This window comes from Prorops nasuta, unplaced genomic scaffold (genome assembly GCF_024137725.1).
Source record: "Prorops nasuta isolate Cenicafe-Biocafe unplaced genomic scaffold, Cenicafe_Pnas_1.2 PNAS00061, whole genome shotgun sequence".
NCBI classification, from domain to species: Eukaryota; Metazoa; Arthropoda; class Insecta; order Hymenoptera; family Bethylidae; genus Prorops; species Prorops nasuta.
The window spans coordinates 259,082-283,138 of record NW_027116858.1 but is presented as its reverse complement, the minus strand read 5'-3'; the positions used below and the strand labels follow the sequence as shown (position 1 = coordinate 283,138).

Genomic DNA, 24,057 nt, shown 5'->3' with positions numbered 1-24,057 from the left:
TGTTGAGCCTTTACTATTTTCCAAATATGTTTGCAGTTTATTAAAAAAAAATTATTATCTTTTCGTATATACATTAGTCCAAAAGTCTTTCGATTTTCTAATATATCCTATCTATTTTACAATTTCTAATCTTTAATTATATAACTGAAAAACGATTTAAACAATTTTTAAAAATTACAAGTACTTTTTCTTATCGTGGCACCTTTGATTGGATAACTATATATGTATAACAACTGATTCTAAAATTCTAATCCATATTACGTAACTAATTTTTTCTAACCTTGCTATCTTTCTCACTCTCACTGACCATAGTAGTCGATTCAACTGAAATCTGCATGCAAACCGCTTTTATAAACATACATAGGTTATAACAATTTTCAGACTTTGACAAAACATGATGAGCATCGTATAATAACTTGTCTTTATACTGAAAATAATTAAAATAAGGGTAGATGTGCATGAAATCCCATCGATCATGTTATAAACTTAAAAAGTGAGTATAACATCTATACGATACAAAAATACATGTGGATTCGAATATTTCTTATTAAAATAAAGAAAGGTTATATAGCTTTGTTAATTAAGTTTTATATTACTCATGGCTATTATGATTCTTTTTTTTATGATCATATTTGTACAAATAACATGCGTACTTTAGAGCCTATGAGGTATACATAACTAAAAGCTTCAAACGAAAAAAATTTGTGGTACGAGATAACAGTATTATTTTTATTAGTTAGAAATTGAAAGATGCTAGCGGTCCAAGGACATCGGCAATTACTCAAACTTGCTGGTCATCTAGTACAATTCGAATCTTCTAGTCAAAATCTGATAAATGGAAGAATTACTCAATATTCATTTTTAAGTATAAACAGTTCATCTTTAATTAAGTTGAAGCATGAACAAAAAAGGCATGATATACATACAAGATTATTAGATACAGAACATATATTAAGCTGTACTACTTCCAATTACCAAAGAAGAAATATAAACATAGCAGCTGAAATAATGGAAAAATGTCCAAAGAAAGTACAGCCATATTTGCAACTTATGAGAATTGATAAACCTATAGGTAAGATTCACAAATTATACTTTAAGAAATTTGTTATTCATTGATAATAATAATAAGCAGGATCTTGGTTGCTATTTTGGCCATGTGGATGGAGCATTGCATTAGCTGCTGCTCCTGGTACATTACCAAATATAAATATGCTAATGTTATTTGGTCTTGGTGCATTTATTATGCGTGGAGCAGGATGTACCATAAATGACATGTGGGATCAAGACATTGATAAAAAAGTAATATCATTTTTAGCATACATGATATATTAACAATATTAATACAATTGTTTTAAAAAATATATTTGTAGGTTGCTAGAACAAAAAACAGACCACTAGTTACAAGCAGCATAACCCCGTTTCAATCATTAATATTTTTAGGAGGTCAATTGAGTATAGGCTTATTTGTTTTATTACAATTAAATTTGTATAGTATTATTCTTGGAGCTAGCTCACTAGGTAATGATTAATTTTCTTTAAAAGAAAGTTATTTTATTACGGCTTTTGTAACAATTAATAATTCTAGGCCTAGTAATAATTTATCCTTTGATGAAAAGGATAACAGATTGGCCTCAGCTGATTTTAGGAATGACTTTTAACTGGGGAGCACTTTTGGGCTGGTCGGCAATTCAAGGATCTTGTAATTGGCCAGTTTGCTTATCATTGTACACAGCTGGTATATGCTGGACAATTATTTATGATACTATATATGCACATCAAGTAGGTTAAACTAATCAATATTCTTACTTTTGAAACTTTGACTTTATTATCGATATGTTCATAGGACAAAGTGGATGACAAATTGTTAGGAATTAAATCTACTGCTTTAAAGTTTGGAAATGATACAAAAGTGTATTTATCAGGATTTGGATTGACCATGTTAAGTAGTTTAATTACAACTGGTATATTAGTTGACCAAACTTGGCCATATTATGGTGCAGTAGGAATAATTGGTTCTCATCTTGCCAATCAGGTAAAGAATGAATTATTATGTTAATGAAAACTAATCTGTCAATTAAATAATTTAATGCATACTATTATTTTGTAGATATACACTTTAAACATTAATAATCCAAGTGATTGTGCCAAAAAGTTTAAATCTAATCATGTTGTCGGTGTGATATTATTTATAGGAATTGTCATAGGAAATTTGAAAAAAAATATTAAAGATAGCAAGTGCACAGAGACTTTCATTATAAATACTGGAGTAGCATAGAAACATCTATACAATTCCATACAAAAAAATGGAAGTATAATGGGTTCCTACTAACCTAACATTTTTCTTTTATTATTCGTATGATGTGTATGTACACTGACCTTCAACAATTCTGTTTGTAAAAATTATTGCCGGTCAATTTGTATTATATGGTATTTGTAAGCAAAGTTTTTTAGGATACCTAAGAGAAAACCATAATGCCATCAACTGTGATTAGAAATCTCAAATTTATTAAATTGTAAACAATACATGAAATTTGTTAACAATTAAAAACATAATTTCAAATTCGTGTGATAAACCCATTTTATAATAATTCTTTTTATTAAAACTTTTAGAGTTTCATATTGATTACTTTTGTCTTTAATAGTTTATAGTTTAGGATGAAAATATAGTTTTACTAAATTTCACTACCTCGTTCCAGCAATGATACCTTATATTGCTCTTGTGTTAATAGCGAAGTTTTTGTTTCATCCAAAAATTTCAAATTAGGTAAGATAATGGCTAAGTAACCTCCTTTATGTGGTGGACAATGCAAAAGCTCAGGTTTTTGTATTAAGGATTCATTGATTTCTACTAGTTTACCATTTATACAACATTTTACCATGTATACTTCATTATCCGAACAAGTTATTTCACAAATATTTGAGTGTTTTTGCAAAGGCTGTGCTCCGTGTTTACTTTTACCAGATACTTTATTTAAAGATCTATCCAATTTATCACTAACTTTGAAGTTAACTAATGTTATTCTTTTATTTTCATGATAGATAATATGACTTGGTGCTAAAGATAGCATAACAATCCGATTACTATGTATTCTAATGCAAATATCATCTCTATGTCTCTGTACATTAAGCTTATAGTAAGGAGTAAAATAGCGATCTGAAATTATGGGCAATGGATTATTTAAATTAACTTCTTCTAACATGCTTATAATGTTCTCATCAGGAGGAAATTTTTCTTGATTATTACATGTAACAATTTTGTCGGGTATAGAAGTAAAATCTTGATTTTCTATTTCATTGCTTCCATATTGACTTAAACTGTTTTCTTCTAAATTAGTTTTTGGCCTTTTATTAAGCGGTTCGGCAATATCTTCAATGGAATTCATTTTTTTAATTATTATGATATTAACTAGATTAAAAGTATTAACTTATCTACTATAAGGTTCCTTCTTTTAACTTTTCAGCAAAAGCTTTTCTTTTTTTATCAGCTTCTTCTTGATTTCTCTTCCTACTAATAGTTCTCTACATACAAGCCAAATTTATTGTAAATCTTATTGTATATTCAAATGATAGTCAAAATAAATTGGATTTCTTATGTACCTGTTGTGCTATGCATTTTTGTACCTCATTTAGCAATGGGCCGCAATATCCAAGAAATCTTCTATAAGGATGCTGTAAATAGAAATATATAATATCAATTATATAATAAAAGATGATTCAGGTAAATAAAAACCAATAAATTTACCTCTTTTTCACAATCTTGAAATTTAAAATAGAGTTCATTACATGCTGAATTTTGTAATGCCAACCCAGACATTTTATTTATATACTTTTGTTATACCCTTAAAATATAATATTTGAAACTATAAAAATTATCCTAACCTGCAAATGCTATTCTTCATTTTTCCCTATCTTTTGTGCACGCTAATGAAAAATAATCAATAAACTTTTTATAATATTTCAATAATCATTCTTACATATATATTGCTTCCTCGATAAAAATTATAAAATTTTGTTAAAGATAAATATCAGCATTCAACACGATGTAACTTCTCTATAAAGTCTAACCAGTCTAACTAAACCTTCTTTATCTTTCTTTTTATAGTGAAAGGAAAAATGCTATATTAGTCGCCTCTCTTGTTTAATCTATAGTATCTGTGGTCAATCGATGCAGCAGGAGCAGGTCAGTGCCATCAGAGACATGCTGTGTAGTAGTATAGGTAGTAGTACTCGTATGTATTTAAATGCTTAAGGTTGTATTGATGTACACACTCGTCACTCACACGCAGTACTGTATGGTATACGCTTCTTAATATGCTTATACAAAATGCCAGATGAATAGAAGAACCGTATCTCATTAAAAAAGGAAAAAAAGTATATATTACTAATTTATTATCAACCAGCTCTGAGGAAGAAGACTTCGAGGTGAGTTTTGCTGGGAGGGAAATTTAAGGATGAATTATAAGGATTATGTGTGTAAAAATTGAATATTGAAACTTTTCTTATAAGCCCAGATGAAAATTTTTTGGCAAGCAATTTATTATTTTTAGATGGTAACTGGACCCACTGAACATGGAATGCAAGCAGATGTTTTGTTTGTAATAGAAGGAACAGCGGTTAATGGGGCATATCTCAATGATCTTAAGACCAATTATCTTATGCCAACTTTAGAGTTAGTAATCAATTAATTGTCAAAGATTGGTATCTCTTCAAATATGAATAATTTTTATAATATGCCATTCTTTTTCAGATATTTTAGTCAAGGAGGTATCGAAGATAGGGAATATGTATCCGAGGTAAATGTTTTGCTTATAGCTAGTAGTGTATGACTATGATAATGATACTTATAAAATATATATTTCAGAATAATACAACATTATATGGAATAGTGGTTTATCATGCTGCTGATTGTCTACCTGCTCCATGTACAGAAACTCTTGGCCCATATGCAAATCCTCATAAGTTATTGTTAATTTTAGACAAATTAGAGTAGGTTCATTAAAATCACTATTATTTGCTATTAATATTACATGTTCAATGTTAATTTGTTTATATACACTTGTTTGATTAACAGGATGGTTGGTGGAAAGGGTGAATCATTTGCTAATATTGGAGAAGGACTTGCTACAGGTTTACAATGTTTTGAAGACCTGCAGTTAAGAAGGGAGCCAAACACAGCATCTCAAAAACATTGTATTTTAATTTGTAACTCTCCACCGTATCAAACAGTTATTCAAGAAACATACAAGTTTGCTGGTCATACTATAGAGCAATTAGCAACTCTTTACCAAGAAAGGAATATTAATCTTTCTATACTATCACCAAGGAAAATTCCAGCTTTGTACAAGCTATTTGAGAAAGCTGGAGGAGATTTACAGTCATCGCAGACCAAGAATTATGCAAAAGATCCGAGGCATCTGGTATTGTTAAAAAATTATAATCTAAAGGAGAGACCAGTAAGTCCAACAATGGGTGGACCTGTGCACAATCCAGCAGCTCAAAACCCAGTTCAGATTCCTCTAAGCCCATTGCAGAGCAATGACAGTCCAAATCCAAATGTGCAGCAAAATATTGCACAGCCAAATCAACCACAAGGTCCACCATTTAGAAACCAAACACCACAGAATATTGCATCCGTACATCAACCCGTAGCACCTTCCATGGCAGCTCCTATGGCTACAAATAGAGCACCTTATAATCCTCAGATAAACGCTCCTTCTAATTATCATCCTGGTAATATGGGTGCCAGGGCAGCTCATCCAAGATGGAGGCCTTTTATTCCTCCGGGAGTTACTTCGCAGCCAAATACACAAAGCAGCGCATTAATTGCACAGTTAACACAACCGCCGTCTGCATTAGGAGGATTAAATGTTACTCCTTTTGGACAGAGAATGGATGGTCAGTAGTAGGAAGTCAATAAAATATTTTATTTAATCAAAACTTATTATTACTATAATTATGTTCCATGTTTCAGTAGGAAATACAAATGTAATGGCAGCAAATGCTCAACAGCAACAGCAGCAGTTGAATCAACAACAGCAGCAGTTAAATCAACAACAGTTAAGGTTAACTATGCAATTACAACATCAGCAACCTCAGATGCAGCCACAGCAACAGCAGATGCAACAAACGCAGCCGCAGCAGCCAAATGCTCAGCAGCAAATCCCAATGTCTATGCCATCTCAAGCTACGCACAGTCAAGCTGGCTCGCAACTCACAGTTTCTTGTGTGAGTCAGCCAGTGCAACCTCCAGCTTCACAAACAATCGCTGTATCTCAAATATCTGCACCGGTTTCATCCGTTCCCCCTCAAGTATCGCACCCTCAAGCACCGGTAATCCCTTTATTCACAGCGATATTTAGTCTTTACCAATGCAGTTGAGAAAAATATTTCCTTTTTCAAAAGGCAAACGTAGCTGGTGGAGCTGTAGCTGGTCAGCAAATTGGACCACCCAGAGAACGTCACACGATCTGGCAGGGAATTCTTGAATGGATTGAAAAAGCTAAAAATCCTTCTGATACCCAGAAACATACTCGACATGTACCCTGCCAGGTTTCTCCCAATCCGAAAGACGGCGATACCGACTTGAAGGCGGATACCTGGCCACAGAAACTCATTATGCAGCTCATGCCAAAGCAACTGATCAAAAATATCGGTGGTGCTTATTTAAATAATTCCAAATCTGTACTTTTTCATCTAACACCTTGCGAAGCTCTTGAATCATTAACGAAAATGATGAGCTCTAATTTTGTATGTAATATTTTACACGTTACAATAAACTTTAAATGGCAGATTTTTATAACAATTGTTTATATTTTAGGCGGGCTGTGTGCATTTCACTTCGGTGCCACCGTCAACTTGCGAAATAAAGGTTCTGATACTTCTATATACGGCAGAGAGAGGCACATACCTAGGATTCATTCCAAACGACCAAACGGCATTTGTTGATCGTCTCCGAAAAGTAATCCAGCAGCAAAAGACATCACAGTCCACAATGAGGCCTGGTCAAGTGCCGGTTAGAAATGAATGAAATTAAAACAAAATTGGGTAAAGAATGTAGAAACGAAATAAAGCTTTTAATTCTTATTACAGCATGGTGCACCTGGGCCTGGTAGTGCTTTACCGGGTCCTATGGCCGGTCCGAATCCAGTAATTTCGCAAGGTGGAATTTTGATGTCGCAAACAAATACAATGGCGATGGGCGGGGGTCAAATTACGCAAAATGTTGTTTCAGCAAATGCTCCCCAAACAGCAATGACCACTGGAGCTGGTCCACAAGGACAAATAAATATACAAGTACGGAAAGATAATCGCTCTATAATTTCATTTTAAACGATTTCCAGGAGTGTTTTTTAACAGTAACCGAATCGGATTTCCGAAAAATTTTTATTTTGCCAGAATGCCGGCATCGCTGGTCCACAAGGTGGGGCCCAGCCAGGCATGATGGGGCAGCAGCGACCGCCATTTGACGATTTGGAAATCGCAAGGCATCAAAATTTGTTGAAAATTCAGCAACTGCGGCAAACACTGGAAGCCGCGCAGCAACAAGAAGCTCAGTATAAATCGCAGTTGGAAGTTAATGTAAGGCTTATCGTTATTATAATTTCTCGGGAATGGTATAATAATGAACAAAGAATAATTTCGTAGATTCAGCAAAACTTGGAAGTCGCTCAGCAACAAGAAATGCAGTATAAACAGCAGCTAGAGGTTTGTCATTTCGTTTGAAGTTGAAAAAAAGAAAAAAAATGAAATCAATGTTGTTTAAACATATCCAACATTTGTTAGGCTCAACAAGCACAGAGGAATCTCAATCAGCAAGCAGCTATGGCAAATCAGCAAGCTAATGCACAAAGAATGATGCGTCCAGTTACAACGAACAGTATAGGCTTACGACACTTATTGCAGCAGGTCAGTTTTTTTTTAATATGATTGTTTGTCTATTTTGAATGGAAAAACTTATAAATAATTTTTTCTTGTAGCAACAACCGCAATACAGACAGCAAGTTTTAGGAATGCAGCAGCAGATGGTTGGTCCAAGGTCACAGATGGGTCCAAGACCAATGGCCCCCAACAATCAACAGAATCAGCAATTTGTAGACGAACCTAATTATGATTTTCTTGGATAATAGAATCTATGGAAAAAGTATTATTATTTTATAAAGACTGTACATAATTTATATATCTACTGGATTTTATATACTTTATTTTTTTTTAATCCAACGTTTATTTCAATATCTTATCCCTTATCATTACTCTATTTCCGACTCTGCTGTACTTTTTTTTCGAGCTGACGTTTATTGGGTCATTTTCCGTAATTTTCAATGTTGGGCATGTGAGAGATATGGTGTGGTACATATGTACGATACCCTGAAAGGAGCGAAAGGTGGGAAAGGGAGAAGACTGCTCTAAAATCAAAAGGCCTTATGTAACTAAAGAAAAAATAGTTTATTTAAAACTATAAAAGATGAAAAGAAATTTTTAAACCCGTTGAATGCCACGGGGGTCAGCGCGGTGACCACCGTGACCACTGACGGCACTGACCGGCAACTTTTTTCTTTGGCAGTGTGTGTGACCAGTCAGGCGCTGTCAGACCAGTACATATGACGCCACTGACAGTTGACACACTTGACTCTTGACAGTGTTGGAATTGACCAGGTTTTGTTTTATCAATGTCTCAATATAATTTCAAAGCATTCCATGGTTGAAAAAATACGCTCTATGATTAACGATTTCGAAGCAAACATGGATGCCGCCTGCTGGTCAATATTTTACTTTTCTCTTTTTGTAAAATTTTTTCATCCTCCATTTGTAGTTGTACAAGTAGAACAATTAAGTATAATCTATAATAAGCTTTCAACTACTAGCAAACTAAAGAAAAAATTACCAATAATTTTTGTTGATTTTCTCTAAAAACTTTTAAAGATATTCGTCAAGGGTGAATATTTTAATTTGTAATTATCTACTAAAATTTTAGAAACATTAACGTTTTTGAAAGTACTACTAAACTTTTTTTCTTTTTTTTTCTCCATAATTGTCGACCATGTTGTTCTCTGGCCGAATGTGTTTCCTTACCGACTGTTTACCGACCAAGGATGCGACGTTACCGTCAGACGTTATGGCGCGTTAATAAAACACGCTATGCACACACAGTAGTGTGTGTGCCAGAAATGTTTGTTCTCCTTAGAGTAAAACCTTTCTCATATATCCTAGACAAGTAACGTAAAAAATCAGACTAATAGTCAATCCTGTGGAAGAAAGTTGATGAAGTACCGAGCAGAATAATAGCGGGTAAGCTCTGTCCTTTCATTCATCCAAATGAAAATTCCGTAAGTAAATTGAACGAAAGTGACACTAATTTAATTAAAAGTTTAATGATAGAAAATTGATAGGACTGATCGATCGGAGATACGCATGGTTTAAAATTAAGATGGATAGGTTCAATTTTAACGTAGAAAGGAAATCTCAGTGTCTACCTAAGGAGGAGGATGAATGGAAAAATATTTGTCATGCATCCGGCGCATCAATAATAATGAATGTGGAAGAAAGAGGAGAGAGATGGGGGAGGGGGGGGGGAGGGGGGGGGGGGGAAGGTGAAGAAAAGTAGGTATGAATAAAATAAAAGGTAAGGTAAAATGTAATCAACGCGGACACGGTGGAAGCCACAGAATATACGTAGGCGGAAAACGTTAGTAAGGGGTTGGTAGGGTAGGGATTAGGGGGATGGTTAGAATCGGGCTTTTACGCGAGCATTCGGTGTTTGGCCTCTTTGTACTCGGGTAGTGGCAAGATGGCGCTCGTTGAAAGCCGGCCGACGATTGGTCGATGAGAGCGCACCGCGAATCTCCCGAGAGCAGTCGCTTCCACACGGCCTCGTCTCGTCGTAGTAGCGTAGTAGCGCCGTAGCGGTCGAGTTGCTGGCCTTTCACACAGAAGAGGAGCCGGAGCGAAGCACGTTCTCTCTCGTAAAGGGACGTGGTAACGACGAGGAGTATCCATTGGCCATTCTTATTCGCAAAGCGAACGGACACTGCAGTTTTCAAAAGTTTTACGCCTTTGACGCGGTGATCCACCAAGAGAGTCGGACAGAAGCGAATTTGAATAAAAATCAAATAGAGGAGGAAGAAGAAGAGGCGAGCATAGAGGTTGGCACGCGCGTGAGAACGTTTTCGTGGGCCGTGGTGAGCGGTGACAGTGCGTGCATCGCAAAAAGTGCATATAGTGTTGTACATGAGTGTGCCGGAACCAATAGGAGAAGGTGCATATATCTGTGAGAAGGGTGAAAGAGAGAGAGGGAGAATTGTGGATTTATCGGCCAATCCCGTGCTGGATTCTACCCCGAGGACCACCGTCTCCGCAGTCGGCAAAACGGTGAGTGAGTCTCTCCCTGTCGCGTTTCGATCGCGCGCGATCCTCACGTACGCTGGATCTACACCGTAGGCGCGATCGATCGGTGTGCGTGTGCAGCGAGACCTCTCCCTGGCCACACTAGCCGGAACACTCGCGTACGTGGAAAACAGCAGCTCGCATTGCCAGCCAGGCCAGCACTCGTGTGCTCTCTCCGGGGAGAAGACCCCTTTAGTGTTTGCTGCTCGACGTTGCTCCGCTTCGAGTCCGCGGAGCGGTGAGCAACGCTCCTGCTGCACTCGACCCCCAAATCCGACAATCCATTCGACTCCATTAATATCCGTAGCTGAGAATCCGAGGGATTTCAATTCTCCTCGAGCATCTCGCGCACTCTTCCCTTCCCCGCTCTCCGTCAAACTCTCGTCGTCCTTCTTGACATTTTTCGCCGCGGCTTTTGCCCTCTCCCCCGTTCCGTCAATCAATAGGAATCGTCTCTCCACATCCATCCCTATATATATATAGTATATATACCAAGGAACAACGAGAAACGTTGGAATTTACGCTGAAAGTGCGGAAAGAAGCTTCGAGCCAAGCGCAAACTTTTTTATCCCCACCATTTATCGTCGCTGCTCAGAGTTGCCGTAAGTTTTGATCTTTCCGTCGCACGCGCGTTCCCACGTTTATACCAACGCTCCCCATATTCTTCAGCAGGAAAATGCGATGAGCCAGCGCGCGTGCACGACTTTTCCTCTCCTTCCGGTTCATCGGTGTCCCTGGAATTTGGCGAATTTGGCCGCGTCAACTCTGCATGGATATTGAATGCCTGGAGAGAGAGAGAGAGAGAGAGAGAGAGAGAGAGAGAGAGAGAGAGAGAGAGAGAGAAGCGAAGCGACGGACAGAAATGAAACGCGCGCGCGACGAGCGTGCAAACGAGTAAAGTCGATTGGAATGTTTGCTTTTTTAACGCACACTGCAACAGACTCCCGGCCGCAATATTTGTCCTGTACGAGGGGACGAGGGTTAAAGGCCGCGTTTGCCATCTCGCACATCTTCCCCCTCGGCTATTCCCTCGACTCGGGCTATTTACCGTCAGAACGCAAAGACGACACTGCGACTCTCTCTCTCTCTCTCTCTCGACGCGTATTTCCCTCGGCCAACACCCATTCTTATCGTGAAACGTCGTTAAACGAGAGCGGAAGAAAACCTTAAAAGGTTTCATGGATTACAGGCTTCGAGTGCAAAAGCACAATTTTACATTCTATATATATATATATATATATCAATTCGACAAGTTTTTCATCGGGACTCGAAAGATTTTACGAGGCTCGCAGTGACTTTGAGTTGCTGCAAATATGGTGGTGATTGCAGAGTGTGACGCGTCACACAGGGAATAGTCGAGGAAGCGCGCGTTGTAAAAGCTAGGAGGAGAGCTGACACGGTGGGGATTATTCGCGTGTCAGAGTTATCTGTAAAACTGGAGAGGGAGAGGAGGGAGGACGCGCGTAAACTTACGTATATATATATATGCAGTATATATACTGCAGGAGGATTGGGGATGTGTACGAGGAGAGAGTAGTATGCGTGGCGCGGCTGTTGGGGAAGGATCAATTTTGTAAGAATCAGTGTATATCAGGAAGGATGTCGCAGGAGCCCGGGAAGGGCAGTTTATCGTCTTTAAGTGCGCTCAAATCCGCATTTCTAGTCCATGCACGATTTGTGCACGTTGCGCAATGGACTTACGTGTATCATGATGTACACAGCTAAGTGATAGACTGCCGTTTCCATGGTTACCGTCTATCTCTCTCTCTCTCTCTCTCTCTCTCTCTCTCTCTCCTATTGGGGTTACCTCTTGATACCCACCGTTTCATTCCTCTCCCTCCCCTCCAAGTATATCCTTTATTTCCAATGATCGACGCTTGGCAAATATCATGCCACTCTCCCTCCCGCAATCAAAGTATGTGTGTGACTCATTTATTATATTTTTCTTCTACCTACGCCTATATGTGTATATATGTATATACGCATATACAGACAATAAAGTCTCCGATTACTCTCTTGCACGACCTCTTTCGACCAAATGGACCCACCGGCAAAATGTTTTATATTCTATTCTCTCCCCACCCTCCCCCCCTCTGTCGTTAAAAACTTGTTTATTTACATCGGCGAACGTGATAACTCTAAACCATCTACGGCTCATTTGTTATTTTGCCCGGCCAGAATTTCGTGGTTACAGTAACTCGCTCGCAGCTTTTTCAACCGAGTTTGCCAAAATAAACAAAAGTTGTTTCGTTTGTTTTCCCTTTTGATCCAGAATGCTCTATGGAACGCGTTGAGAGTAATGAAAACTTGGTAATTCCTGGTAATTTTATTCTTTAAGACAATTCGTTAATTGTATTACACTCTGTAAGTTTGGCAACTTAAATACGGGAGAGCTGTTCAAATTTGCTAGGTATAAATATGAGTAGAGAGAGAGAGAGAGAGAGAGAGTCATCGGGTCAATCATTTCGTTATGATGGGAAGCCGAGAGTTTTGTGGAATCTCTACAATTATTTCCAAGTAGCTCCTTTTCAAGAGAAGCGAATAAAACTGATACCATCAAAGTAATTTAATTATTTACAATAAACAAAAAGAAAACACGATAAAGCTTACATTCTAGCAATAATAATTATCAGTAAATAATGTCGCGGTACTAAAATCACTCGTATCTGAATCTTGAAGAAAGTTTCCATTGGATTTTACTGACTCGTGCAAAAAGTGGCAGCTGCGCGCGTAGGTGAAAAATTTGAATGACAGCAGATGTATACGTACGAATAAGAATTGCACTATAGTTTGATCGCACCCGTGTATATACATATAGGAATGCGCTGATCCGACCGCAGGAGCTTAATAGACTCGTATCGAGTGGAAGCGTCCGAAATTATTCCGATTTGTCGAGTGAATAATACAAGAGATATTGATTCGGTTTCCCGTATATGAAACATCATAAATAACAAATGTCGTATGAATGAAAAGGTATGAAAGTTTAATGGATAGCCAAGTGTTCTCTCTTGGAGAGTATTTACCCAGTTTGCAATTTGAACAGTTAATTATCGTAATGGAAGAAAGCACTTAGCAAAGTTTCTCAGAGCGCTATATTTGAATCTGCTAGGCAGCCGGCTATAATAAATTATTACCGAGTGTGCGTAGCAGTTGCCATTTACCAGCTAGGGAGAATACACACAGTGTCAATGAATTGTTGATTCTAATCTGCTAAACCGCTGCAATGCAACATGCGCGCGCGCGCGCGCATCACAAGTACTCGCTAATTTTTACCGCTAATTTTAACAGTAACGATTATTCTCCCTCTAGTAAATTAGCAGTGATTTTACCATAGCAGAGGCAGCCTAAATCATTGGCTCGTTCCGATGTGCATCCCTCATCTTTAAACAAGCGGCCGCTTAATTATCTCCGCTCGCTCTGCTGCTGCAAAACTTTAGTCCTTTTTCCTCGAGCGAAACGCGCTCGCGGTAGCCGATGCGATTAGTTTATTGAAACATCTAGTTATCTCTAATAAAAACTGGTTTCTTTACCGACGGCCGACAGGTCCTACTACATACCACTTTTATAGGATTTACAAGAGCGTTTACACGCGCTCAGCCTACATAAATTATGCTAAAATCCTATTTTCTCTCCATTCATCGCGTACAGGGGGGGGGGGGGGGAGTGTCGTTCGCGTTGGATCATCAGGGAGGAAGGAGAGGGAGTCGAAGGTTACACTTTCGTTTATTCTTTCTTTTCAGAGCTAGCTTTTGCGTATCAGTGTTATATTTTAAATGATAATAATCTTGTAAACTGGTCACGCACACGACAAGTCGATTCGATAGGCGTTGCGTGCACGCAGATTCGTATATATATATATATATATATATATACTACATATAAGGTTCGTTATACATTTACCTGGTGGTGGTGGTGCTGCTCCAGCCAATCGATAGCGTCTCTTTAGGCCCAAATCGATGATTAATTAACGCGCGCGGAGCGTCCTATACCTTTGGCCGACGAGTGCACCTCGCTTAAAATTCATTGCGTAGCTCTCGCATAGCTTCAGTTTAATCGCAATCGACGAATCTATTTATCCGTGCGAGAGAAAGACAAACGTTGATTATATAAAAGGCGCACGAAAGGGCGAGATAAAAATCTCAAATTCGATTCTAGATTTACGTGATTTCATTCCCATTAAAGAAGATATTCACACGCGCGATATTCCGTCAAAATTTTTCATGTCGACACAATCGAGAGATGCTTTTATACGAGACACTCGCGTTAATCACGTTTTTATTATTCTCTCGTAGAATAAGCAAGCTATATACGCTTTTCTCCGCGCCAGGAAGACCTTTATGGACATTCGAACAATGGGTCAGTGGGGTCGAGATGCTTGCGGAAAATCTTTAGGAAGGTCATAGGTCATAGCTGGCACGAGGAATAGAGTCGCGCGTGTGGAGTTATACGTATACAGAGAGGATTTAATGACTTTTATCGATAAAAACGCGAGGTTTTATCGAAGCCGACGATAAGTCGCGCAGAGAGAGAGAGAGAGAGAGCGAGCGAGTGAGCCTGCGGCAACAGCAGTTCTATCCATTAGCGTTTGTTTTCTCGCATTTTTAAGATCCCCCCTCCCTCTCTCCTCTTCCGAGGGGGGTGGTTCATTTGTCCGAATGTATAAAGTAGCGAATGATTGATAGGATGTCCGTGGTTGCGATAGCTAATGAAGGAAAGGCAATGATCCGCCCGATAACCACTCGCTGTGCCAAAGAAACCGGCGTGAAATCCTTCCTCCCGCTCCTCTGCCAAACTTATCCCTTTATAATAACAGCGTGTACTCGTTGATTGTTTATGGTAATCCATCCAACGAATCATTTGTCAATCTCTCCCCTCCTTATTACATTAATCGTTCCTCTAATCTCCGCGCGATCGAAGATTGCTGCAAAAATCAAGCGATCGGCCAACGAGAAGAAATCCTTCGAAAGGCGTGATTCTTGCACAAGGGATGTATATATACGAGTGAGCGAGTACACGCGATGATAATACCGCGGGGGTAAAGGGGGTGGGGGAATCGAGCCGATAATCCGACACTCGGCGAGGGAGTGTATTTTAAGCGCGCTATAATACAAAGAATGGATAAAGGATCTTTGTTAAGAATGGAACGTGCGCGCAATACGCACGTGTTTAACTTCTTGAAACCTGACGATGTTTAATGAGACGTCAAGAATTTGATGCGAGTTTCGAAGCAGTTGCATGGTAGGTACTACGACTACGCGGGGCTTATAAAGCGGCCTTTATATTTGAGCTCGGAAATTCAGTGAGCGTGTGGCAACGTTGGACCCTTCCCAAGCCCTCAGCCCCCCCTCTCTCTCTCTCGCTCGTTTGCTTCCTTCAACTTGTTTCTCTCGCGCGCACACATTTCTTCTCTCTCCCTTTCTTCCTTATTCCAACGGGCGCGCGCGAGAGAGAGAGAGAGAGAGTCTTGTTCGATTCCCGTGCATCTTCCTCCTTTTTCCCCTCCCCCTCCCCCTCTTCATCCACCACCACTACACGCTATCTACCTCGGCAAAGTTTCATCTTCTACCTTTACACACCACCTTACACCCCATCTCTCCATCGTTTTCTTTTATTTTATTATTCGACCCGACCTCGACGAGTTAAGGCTGTTGGCATATACCAGACTCTTCTGCTTACCACCGCTTCTTCGAGCTTTCTTACTTCATTCTGCGTTGCTCTGCCTCTCCTCTCTCTCTCTCTCTCTCTCTCTCTCTCTCTCGTTGGCTCGGCTGCCTAACGGAGAAACTGGAATCCTGGCGGTAGCGGCGGAGGCAATCTCCTCTCCCTCCTCTCTCATCCTTCACTTCTTTCTTCGCATTACCTCCTTGCCTCCCCCCCCCCCTCCCCCTCCTCCTCCTCCCTTCTCCACACTTACAATTAGTGTGTACACCGGTCGGTTATAGTTCGCCATTCGTTGCTTCGTACACACTCGCGAGCGAGCCATTCCCAAACGATTTTATATATATATATATTCTTCCCGTAGCGTTATCTTACGATGCTGCGGACGGAGATTTTACGAGACTCGCTTGGAATTCAGAAGGAACGACGAGCGAGCTCCCCCGACTCTCGTCCGTGCACGATATGTTCGTTTCCTTACATCAAAGTGCATCCAAAGTCCAAGCGTCATTGTTTACCACCCATTTCCCTCGAAAGCGTGCATAAAACTCTTCCAAGTTTATTCGCAGAGCGCGCGCAACGCGGCTATCGCATATTTTTCTATACATATTTATTTTCCAGCGTAATCCGTGACCTTTTCTCTGCCATATACCTATGTCCATATAGTTGTACGGTGTACCGTACATACTATATATACAGGGTGTCCAACGAACGATGACCATGCCAATAATACCATCGGATAGGGGACAAAAATCCAAGTAAAAAAGTTGTAAAAACTTTCTCGCTAGCACTTTTGGTTAAAAAGTTATTTGCAATTAAAGATTATCGATTATAGTAGCTCCCTTCTTAAAGAGGAATATTATATATATATATATATATATAAGGCAAAAAATGCTAAGATTCTGTGAATTGGAATACTGAGAAAAACACAAAGCCAAACATCCATTCGAGCCTATTGTAGTGGCTCAAAGCCGATCGGCAGTTTCGAGTGCGAGCGCCATAAAAACAATCAAAATATAAACATACCATTACAATAGTCTCAAGTGGATGTTTGGCTTCGTATCTTTCTCAGTATTCTAATTCACAGAATCTTTCTGGCCGTATAATGGGCGATCAAAACAATCTTCCTCTTTAAGAAAGGCTACTTTAATCGATAATCTTTAATTGCAGATAACTTTTTAACCAAGGGTGCTGGGAAAGAAGTTTGTACAACTTTTTTACTTGGATTTTTGTCCCCTATCCTATGGTATTATTGGCATGGTCATCGTTCGTGAGACACTCTGTATATATATAATATAACCGTGCATGCATGCACACAGATACGTTTTAAGCGTGGCAAAATTTCTAACATTCGGTCTCGCGTGTATTTTCACGTGAATCTATCGCTTTCTCGCAAATACAGCCGGGTGTATATTTGTTTATGGTATACGACGCGCAGCGCGCGCGGATTTATTTACGCGTTACGTGATATACGCGTGCTGCATTGTGTTTAAAAGCTGGAGGAATGCAAAGGAAGAGTCGAGTTTAATAGCTCTCGTATCGATCGACGCTGCTTTTTTTCGCTCAATGTGCTACATATAGTATATATATATATACCTATATAGTTATATGCAGCGAGGAGAAGAAGAAGAGTGGTTGTGCGGGCGGTGGTATTCCCGCGTTGCGTTGACAGCATTCGCCGGGGTTTCTGCGTGCGCGCTTGTGCGTGTGCGTGCGTGAATGCGCACGTGGCTCGTATCCTACGTGGTCACGAAGGTATTTTCATCGTACGATACGCGAGGCAAAGCACAATTTCGTTTGAAATTTCCCAAGCTTTTCGTGCTGGCGCGCGTTTTCCTCGGCCCGTTGAGCCGTTTTCCGGGCCAAAGAGAGACGAGGAGGAGGAGGAGGAGGAGGGGGTGGGAGGGAGGGAGGGAGGGAGTAGAGCGTAGATGCACAGAGAGTCGCGCAGAGTTTTCACCGCTTCTTTCGCGCGCGCCTTCCCCTCCTCCCTCCCGGCCATTTTCCTCCGACGCAGCTCGCAGCCTCGACCAATGGGAGGACACGGCCAGCGTGAATTTTCATCAGGTTAATTCCGTCGGGCGCAATTCTCTTTCGGGAGGGTAACCGGTACATTTTTCAGGACTCGCCTGTGCTCCCATCGACATCCTCATCCTCGTTCTCGCCTGGCCCCTGGACTCCCCTGATTCGCTCGGACCAATGAGAGTGCACGCCGCTCCTCTCTGCAGCTGCTATACATATACATATACTATAGTCGACTCTTGCCGCCGCCGCGTTAATTCCTCCGAACGCAATTTCCAGCGTTATAGGGGGCGAAGCGGCCATAATGGCTCACGCGCGCACGTTAAAATGGAACTCGGAAGAGAGAGAGAGAGAGAGAGAGAGAGAGAGCGTAAAATCGAGTTGCGCGAAATCAGCAAGTGCTGCTGCCGTCGCGCCTCCCTCCTTATCCTCCCCAAATGCTCTTCTCCAGACAACTGGCAGTAACAAAGTTTTCGTCGTCGCGGCGTCTTCGAGTACGCGATATATAATATGTATACCTATATACAGCGTATACATATCGTGAAAACAGAGACAATTGTTCATCTTGTACTGTATACATATATACATGCATGTACATTTAATTGATTTGTATAACGATAAACGCACTGATGAGAGCGATACAGGCTGAATGTCGAAAGTCGCGATTTATCTAGGAACTTTGATTTCAAGCCAGGTACACCCGCTGTTGACTCTTGATGGCCGATTCGTTCGCTCGTTTATTCGTTCACTTGCCAGCATTCTCTCTCTCTCTCTCTCTCTCTCTCTCTCTCCGTCTACGCCCGTTCTCGCTCGCCTGCCGGATGACCCCGTGGACTTGAGAGAGAGAGCCGTGTGCACACGCACACAACGAGAGGGAGACCCACACCTATACGCTTTATCGAGCAGACCGGTCGTTAGAAGTTTAAAATGGAGGAGCGAAGAAGACCATCGCTTTGTGTTCCATATAGTCCGGCAAGCCCGAGCCATTTTTCCACGAGCTTTAATTCTACCGACTAATCGGGCTAACCACGCCACAAAGCAGCCGTCTAATACGCTTTTTCGTATATATATATATATATAGCAGCTAGAAATAGTTGATTTTGCATAAGGCGAGAAGAGCAGTACGCGCGGCAAAGCCCCAGACCTGCCCGCTCGTTGTGCTTTACGTCTGACGGGCAAATACGTGGTGCAGCCTTCTTCTTCGCGGGTCAATGCGCGCGCGATCTATACGCATACGCCGAGCAATCCAACACTTGATTTCGGCCATTGATATTGCCAGACACGCCGTCTTCGTTACCACTGCACGATCGAAATACTCGTAAAGCTCTCGGATGGATTTTTTTCGAAGAGCTATATAGGTACTTGGGAAATTAGAATGAGCGACGATCGCGCTCGCGCGAGAAAAACACGTATACCGAGCCAAGCGACTTTTTCGCGGAAAGCTCGCCAGTGCTTCGAGGCACTTTCTCTTCCAGTTGCTCTTTCTGCATTCGTCGTGATCCGGCCACCCCCCTCCCCGTATTCGCTCGATGCTTTGTCCTGCAAGTTTCTTCTCTCAAGGAGCTTCGTATTTTTTTTTTCTCCCTCGCTGGCGCGCCTCTAATTCCACTCGAGTTTTCCGTTCGTGGAATAACTCGCGTATATAATATGTTCGGACGGGGGAGGGGCAACAAAGTTTTTCATAAATAGCCCCTTTCACCGACTCTCCGGATCCCCGCCGAGCGTTGCCCCGCGGAGACGACTCGTTCGCCAATTATACGCAATTTTTCGCGCAACGTCGAGAATCATCCCTGAAAATCTGATCCTTCTCGTAACGAGATTGCGCGCTATATCGCGCGCGGCGCATAACGAGTACGTCGAGTAAACCGTGCGATATTATCTCGTGCCGCCAACGTCGACGACGATGACGTCACACGTATATACAACATTTGTATCGTTATCGTTGATATGCATAAGGGTGCAATTTGTAGAGATTTGCAAATTCATGATTCGAAATTTGAGCTTTGAACGAGCAACGGTGGTTATGCATGCAGTGCACGGCTCTTCCCCGCATATACGTGTGTTTATACGCACTCGTGTGTGTCCGTGTGTTCGGTACTCGCTCGTTTCGGAAGAGGACGCGCGCAACAGCGCTGCATCGCGGGGTGCAATAAAAAGGACCAAAATTGGCAAGATTCCCGCGCACGTGCGTGTGCTGTGTGTGCGCGCACAGACCAGAAGAGAGATTTCGTGCACACGATCGATCCTATGCACATATTCCTCGGGTGAAATCCGACCAATAATTGTCCACCCCCCATATACTAGACACGCGAACCAGCGCACTCCAACGAAAATGGCGAATTTCCAACTTCCGCATGGAGGACACACAATTTTCAAAGAAGCTTCTCTCTTATCCTTCCTACACACACACATATACTACCTGATGCTGTCTCTTTGTCGAATTTCCTGCAGCAGCAGCAGGTTTCGTGGCTCGGCACACAGCGCGGCCCATTGGTCGGATCCACGCATCACCACGGTATTTGGCTTTAAAGCGAGGCGAGCGCGACTGGAATCGCAAGGTTATTCCTCCGGTGCACGGATATAGGATCGATTTGTGAGAAATTGGCGGGATCCTCGGTGAGAAATTATGGACGGTGGTGGGTGGAAGGTATGCGGACACGTGAATTAAACACGTAATACGGCGAGTTGGCGGTGCACCTGTCGCGCATGCAAATCACCGTGTGGCTCCAGCGCACGTTCCTTCTTTATGCTTTCTCTCTCTCTCTCTCTCTCTCTCTCTGTCGTTTTTTTTTTCAGCACGACCTCGCCGGGAGGACAACTCCGGTTCGCCATGCACGCTCCTCGCCACGTGCATCTCTCGCGGCGCGCAAGGGTCCGTCCGTTCGCGTTCCCTCCCTCTCCTCCTCTCCCATCGAACTCGACGAGAGAATTTCCCGATACCTTGTTTATCCCGCAGAAATCTGAAATTCCACTCGCTTCCGCGTGTAACGCGGGCCATTTTCAATGCTCGGATCTAATTGATCGCTCGTCAGCCGGTCCTTTGGCTACCATTCGAAAGAGCTTTGTCTCCTCTCTCTCTCTCTCTTTGACCCTCCGCGCGCAGCTCCCAATGCAGCCCCTGTGACGGGGGGCGCCTGCTGCTTGCCGTTGCCGCTGCTCGACCATTTCTCTTTATGTACAAAACCGTAGCGAATCCCAACCAACTACCATTATGACGTAATAGCCGAACCACTAATGCGTCCCTTGCTACGATTTAATCATACCGGTTAATGATGAACTTTGATCAGCATTCGATCCACTCTCTAAACCAATCCGACAAACCTTAATTATAAACTTTAATCAAGCGTTCGGAGCATGAAATTGAGCCGCGGAATTTTCCCGCGTGTTTATAGTACTCTCTCTCTCTCTCTCTCTCTCTCTCTCTCTCCGAACCATCATTATACGCTTTTGATCGATGCATCGCAATTCGCTCGGCTTTCACAGTTTAAAGCCGAGCGTTGTTCCGTTTGTACCCACGTTTTTCTCTCCTTCCTTCTGTATATCCCCATGTGTATGTATATATATATATATATACACACGTGCGTATATAGCATAGAAACGTTCGCATTGTTCGTTAAGCGATTTATTAAGCCTGCCGTGAAAAGCGTTTAACAACTGTTTGCAGGGTGGCCCGATGATACAAAGTTTAATTCTGATTTGCAATTCGTTATTCGTGCGCATGGATGGGGGTGCGCGTTCATTTGGCGTTTGGTAGTCGAAATGTTTCCTTTGCGGAGGGCGAAGCAGAAGCGCGGGCGTTGCGTCGCTAGAGAAATTTGCTCCTCATTGTCAAGTGCATCCTCGCCTGTTTGTCCAGCGAATTTCCCATCATTCGGCGAATTGAACTGATTGACTGTGATAGGCTAAACGACTTAAATACACACGCGTCCATATGTGTGTGTGTGTAGGAGACCCCAGGACTCTCGCGCTCTCCGCCGCCACGTATGTCGCGCGCTAACGACGCAATTGTATTGCGCCGGCCACCGAGCCCCACAACCCTTTCGTTCTTTTCTTTTCACTGCTGCTGCTGCTGCTGCTGCTCCTCCACGAACCCCGCTCCCGATTACGTCATCGCGCGCCACGGATATATACCTGTCCGTCACAACCCTCGAAATTAGTCGAACCCGTCGATATATGGGCTGGTGCGGTGCAGGCTAGTGTATACAAGCACACATATGGGGCCTGCACGAGTCTCTCCTGCGCGATAAAGATAATTATATACTTGGCGAAATTCGTTATTGTGTCTGGGAGGGGCTAAGTCCGTTACACGCATACACGCATGGAGAATACGTTTGAACAATGTTAAAGCCCTCCCCTCTGCGATACAGAAGCGTCTATCAAAATGCAAAATCAAAGGCCGTTCGTACAGGAAGAGAGAAAGTATTTATTATATACTTTTCCCCAGCTGTTAATTGTTCTTCCAAAATCTTGAGTAAAACGGAGAGGAAAGTATATATGTGCACGCGTGTGCGCGTATTTGGAATATCGTTGTGTGCGGGGTATTCGTGAAGTTAAAAAGGGTTCGCGGAGAATGGTCCAATTAGAGCGGGTCTAAAATTCTCGGGAAATTTGGTTGATGGATAATTCGGGGGTGAGGGAGGTTTCGGTTGGAAATGCGCGCTCTCGTCGATGATGCTGCGCCGCGCGCGCGGTCCTCCGATTTTCTCTGCAAATCAGTCGTTGCGTTCGTGTGATATATTCCATGGAGGTATGGGCCGATGCCTCCTTCCAATTTCGCTCTTTGTTTTTCGCGCTCCCGCGTGAATCGGCTTTTAGCGTTTTGGCTGCTGGGGCTTTTGTACCTGTGCGTGGTGCGCGTCGCGTCGCATCGCGTCGCGTCGCGTCGCGTCGGCCACTCGGCAGCTGGTCGGAGACCTCTTCTATATCGACTCGGAACGGACGAATACCGGGAAAGAGAGCTTAATGATCATTATATACACATAAGCCCGGAAAGCCAGGAGCAATAATGACTCGAGCTACTTTCACGCTCGACGAATAATTAACGTTGATGAGCCGTGAAGTAGAGAGAATGGGGAGAGAAGGCACGCATGCAGGGAGCAGGAGCGCCTCTGCTGCTCGTGCTGGCCTAACCAACCAAACTTGAGCGCGCGACCGCTCGAGAAATTTTCCGTAAACGCTGCATGTGCGTGTCTCTCTTCTTCTTGCTTCTCGAGCCCCCCTAACAACAATATCGATTCAAAAAAAAAAAAAAAAATCGGCTTCGTTTCAATCTCGTTTTGTACCGATTGGTTTTGTCACGCGCCTATATATAACTCGACGTAACGCGGGTCTCTCGCTTTGTCTCGAGACTGGAAGCATGTATATATATATATATATATATGTAGTATGGATGGGCGAGTTTTGTTTATGAAACCTTTGGAGCGCGTGGATTATGTGCATGCGAGAAGGTTGGTAGTTTGCTCCCTACCGATTGGACGCGTTGTCGCCGGTCGAGTCGAGGATAAACAATCGACGTTAAGGGGGTACATTGGCTGGGAGATCGTGTTGTTCCTCTTAGCGCACTGCTCTGCTGCTCCAAATGAAATTGTTTAATTCTCCCTATCGTCTGCTAGCGCCGTGGTGGTCGTCCCCGGGGAATGCGCGGAGGGCCAACAGACTCACTCTCCTTCCTTTGTAGCGACTTTGGTGATTTATCGGTTGCATTATGGCCCCAGGCACGGTTAGTAGGAGTGCGCGCACGTTTGAAATCCCTAATAAAGGCCGGTAGAGAATCGAGAGCGCGAATTCCAACACTCACGGGACCGTCGCGTCTCGTTGGGGCGCGTCTGGCATTTGTCACCGAGGAAATTGCATTACTCGCTACGTCGAATCTCAATATAAAATCGCCCTATAAGATGCTATTGACTTTCCTGTCATCGTTTAATGCCTCTCTCTCTCTCTTTTAAAACTCCCTCCCTTCTCTCCGTATAGTAGCAGTACCAGCAGCCAGAACCATTCCTC

The 24,057-nt window shown here is 42.1% G+C and overlaps 4 protein-coding genes across 17 annotated transcripts in view; 3 read left to right on the top strand and 1 right to left on the bottom strand.

The window, feature by feature from the left end:
• The first annotated feature begins 242 nt into the window (after positions 1-242).
• Positions 243-2,623, top strand: Coq2 (ubiquinone biosynthesis protein COQ2, mitochondrial). 4 transcript variants are annotated; one of them, XM_066745390.1, is made up of 8 exons: positions 243-261; positions 382-493; positions 737-1,072; positions 1,130-1,299; positions 1,371-1,518; positions 1,586-1,779; positions 1,844-2,032; positions 2,108-2,623. In XM_066745390.1, the coding sequence occupies exons 3-8, from the start codon at positions 751-753 to the stop codon at positions 2,273-2,275; spliced, it is 1,191 nt and encodes a 396-aa protein (XP_066601487.1). In that variant the 5' UTR covers positions 243-261; positions 382-493; positions 737-750; the 3' UTR covers positions 2,276-2,623. The 4 variants fall into 4 exon arrangements, with proteins under 4 accessions (XP_066601487.1, XP_066601488.1, XP_066601489.1 ...); XM_066745391.1 differs by lacking the exon at positions 243-261 and having other exon boundaries at positions 293-493; positions 741-1,072; XM_066745392.1 differs by lacking the exon at positions 243-261 and having other exon boundaries at positions 294-493; positions 1,133-1,299.
• Positions 2,624-2,648: 25 nt separating this feature from the next.
• On the bottom strand, positions 2,649-4,114 carry LOC136784609 (protein Abitram). Of its 3 annotated transcripts, XM_066745395.1 has the most exons (5): positions 3,975-4,114; positions 3,743-3,839; positions 3,598-3,669; positions 3,245-3,519; positions 2,649-3,154 (listed from the first exon to the last, which is right to left on the bottom strand). In XM_066745395.1, exons 4-5 carry the CDS (start codon positions 3,381-3,383, stop codon positions 2,673-2,675), a joined length of 621 nt encoding a protein of 206 aa, XP_066601492.1. In that variant the 5' UTR covers positions 3,384-3,519; positions 3,598-3,669; positions 3,743-3,839; positions 3,975-4,114; the 3' UTR covers positions 2,649-2,672. The 3 variants fall into 3 exon arrangements, with proteins under 3 accessions (XP_066601492.1, XP_066601490.1, XP_066601491.1); XM_066745393.1 differs by having other exon boundaries at positions 2,649-3,519; positions 3,975-4,110; XM_066745394.1 differs by having other exon boundaries at positions 2,649-3,519; positions 3,743-4,047.
• Positions 4,063-8,178, top strand: LOC136784605 (mediator of RNA polymerase II transcription subunit 25-like). 3 transcript variants are annotated; one of them, XM_066745378.1, is made up of 14 exons: positions 4,063-4,180; positions 4,251-4,422; positions 4,548-4,669; positions 4,748-4,793; positions 4,862-4,986; positions 5,072-5,895; positions 5,972-6,330; positions 6,403-6,747; positions 6,818-7,012; positions 7,090-7,293; positions 7,396-7,578; positions 7,645-7,704; positions 7,783-7,905; positions 7,977-8,178. In XM_066745378.1, exons 3-14 carry the CDS (start codon positions 4,548-4,550, stop codon positions 8,121-8,123), a joined length of 2,733 nt encoding a protein of 910 aa, XP_066601475.1. In that variant the 5' UTR covers positions 4,063-4,180; positions 4,251-4,422; the 3' UTR covers positions 8,124-8,178. The 3 variants fall into 3 exon arrangements, with proteins under 3 accessions (XP_066601475.1, XP_066601474.1, XP_066601473.1); XM_066745377.1 differs by having other exon boundaries at positions 4,251-4,469; positions 5,975-6,330; XM_066745376.1 differs by having other exon boundaries at positions 4,251-4,469.
• A 1,697-nt stretch (positions 8,179-9,875) lies between these two features.
• Positions 9,876-24,057, top strand: part of LOC136784595 (uncharacterized) — a 150,159-nt gene continuing 135,977 nt past the window's right edge. For 6 of the 7 annotated variants that reach the window (XM_066745357.1, XM_066745355.1, XM_066745358.1 and 3 more), the window contains exon 1: positions 9,876-10,365. The gene's annotated coding sequence lies outside the window, so the exon portion shown is untranslated. Of the gene's footprint in view, positions 10,366-17,205; positions 17,238-24,057 lie in introns of all 7 variants that reach the window. The other variant, XM_066745354.1, reaches the window with a different exon arrangement.

Bases quoted from the DNA above. Each gene is read 5' to 3' on its own strand.
- Coq2 (XM_066745390.1), top strand. From the start codon at position 751: ATGCTAGCGGTCCAAGGACATCGGCAATTACTCAAACTTGCTGGTCAT. The intron at 1,300-1,370 runs GTAATATCATTT...ATATATTTGTAG, and splicing joins ATCAAGACATTGATAAAAAA to GTTGCTAGAACAAAAAACAG. The intron at 1,519-1,585 runs GTAATGATTAAT...TAATAATTCTAG, and splicing joins TCTTGGAGCTAGCTCACTAG to GCCTAGTAATAATTTATCCT.
- LOC136784609 (XM_066745393.1), bottom strand. From the start codon at position 3,383: ATGAATTCCATTGAAGATATTGCCGAACCGCTTAATAAAAGGCCAAAA.
- LOC136784605 (XM_066745376.1), top strand. The intron at 4,670-4,747 runs GTTAGTAATCAA...ATTCTTTTTCAG, and splicing joins TATCTTATGCCAACTTTAGA to ATATTTTAGTCAAGGAGGTA. The intron at 4,987-5,071 runs GTAGGTTCATTA...TTTGATTAACAG, and splicing joins TTAATTTTAGACAAATTAGA to GATGGTTGGTGGAAAGGGTG.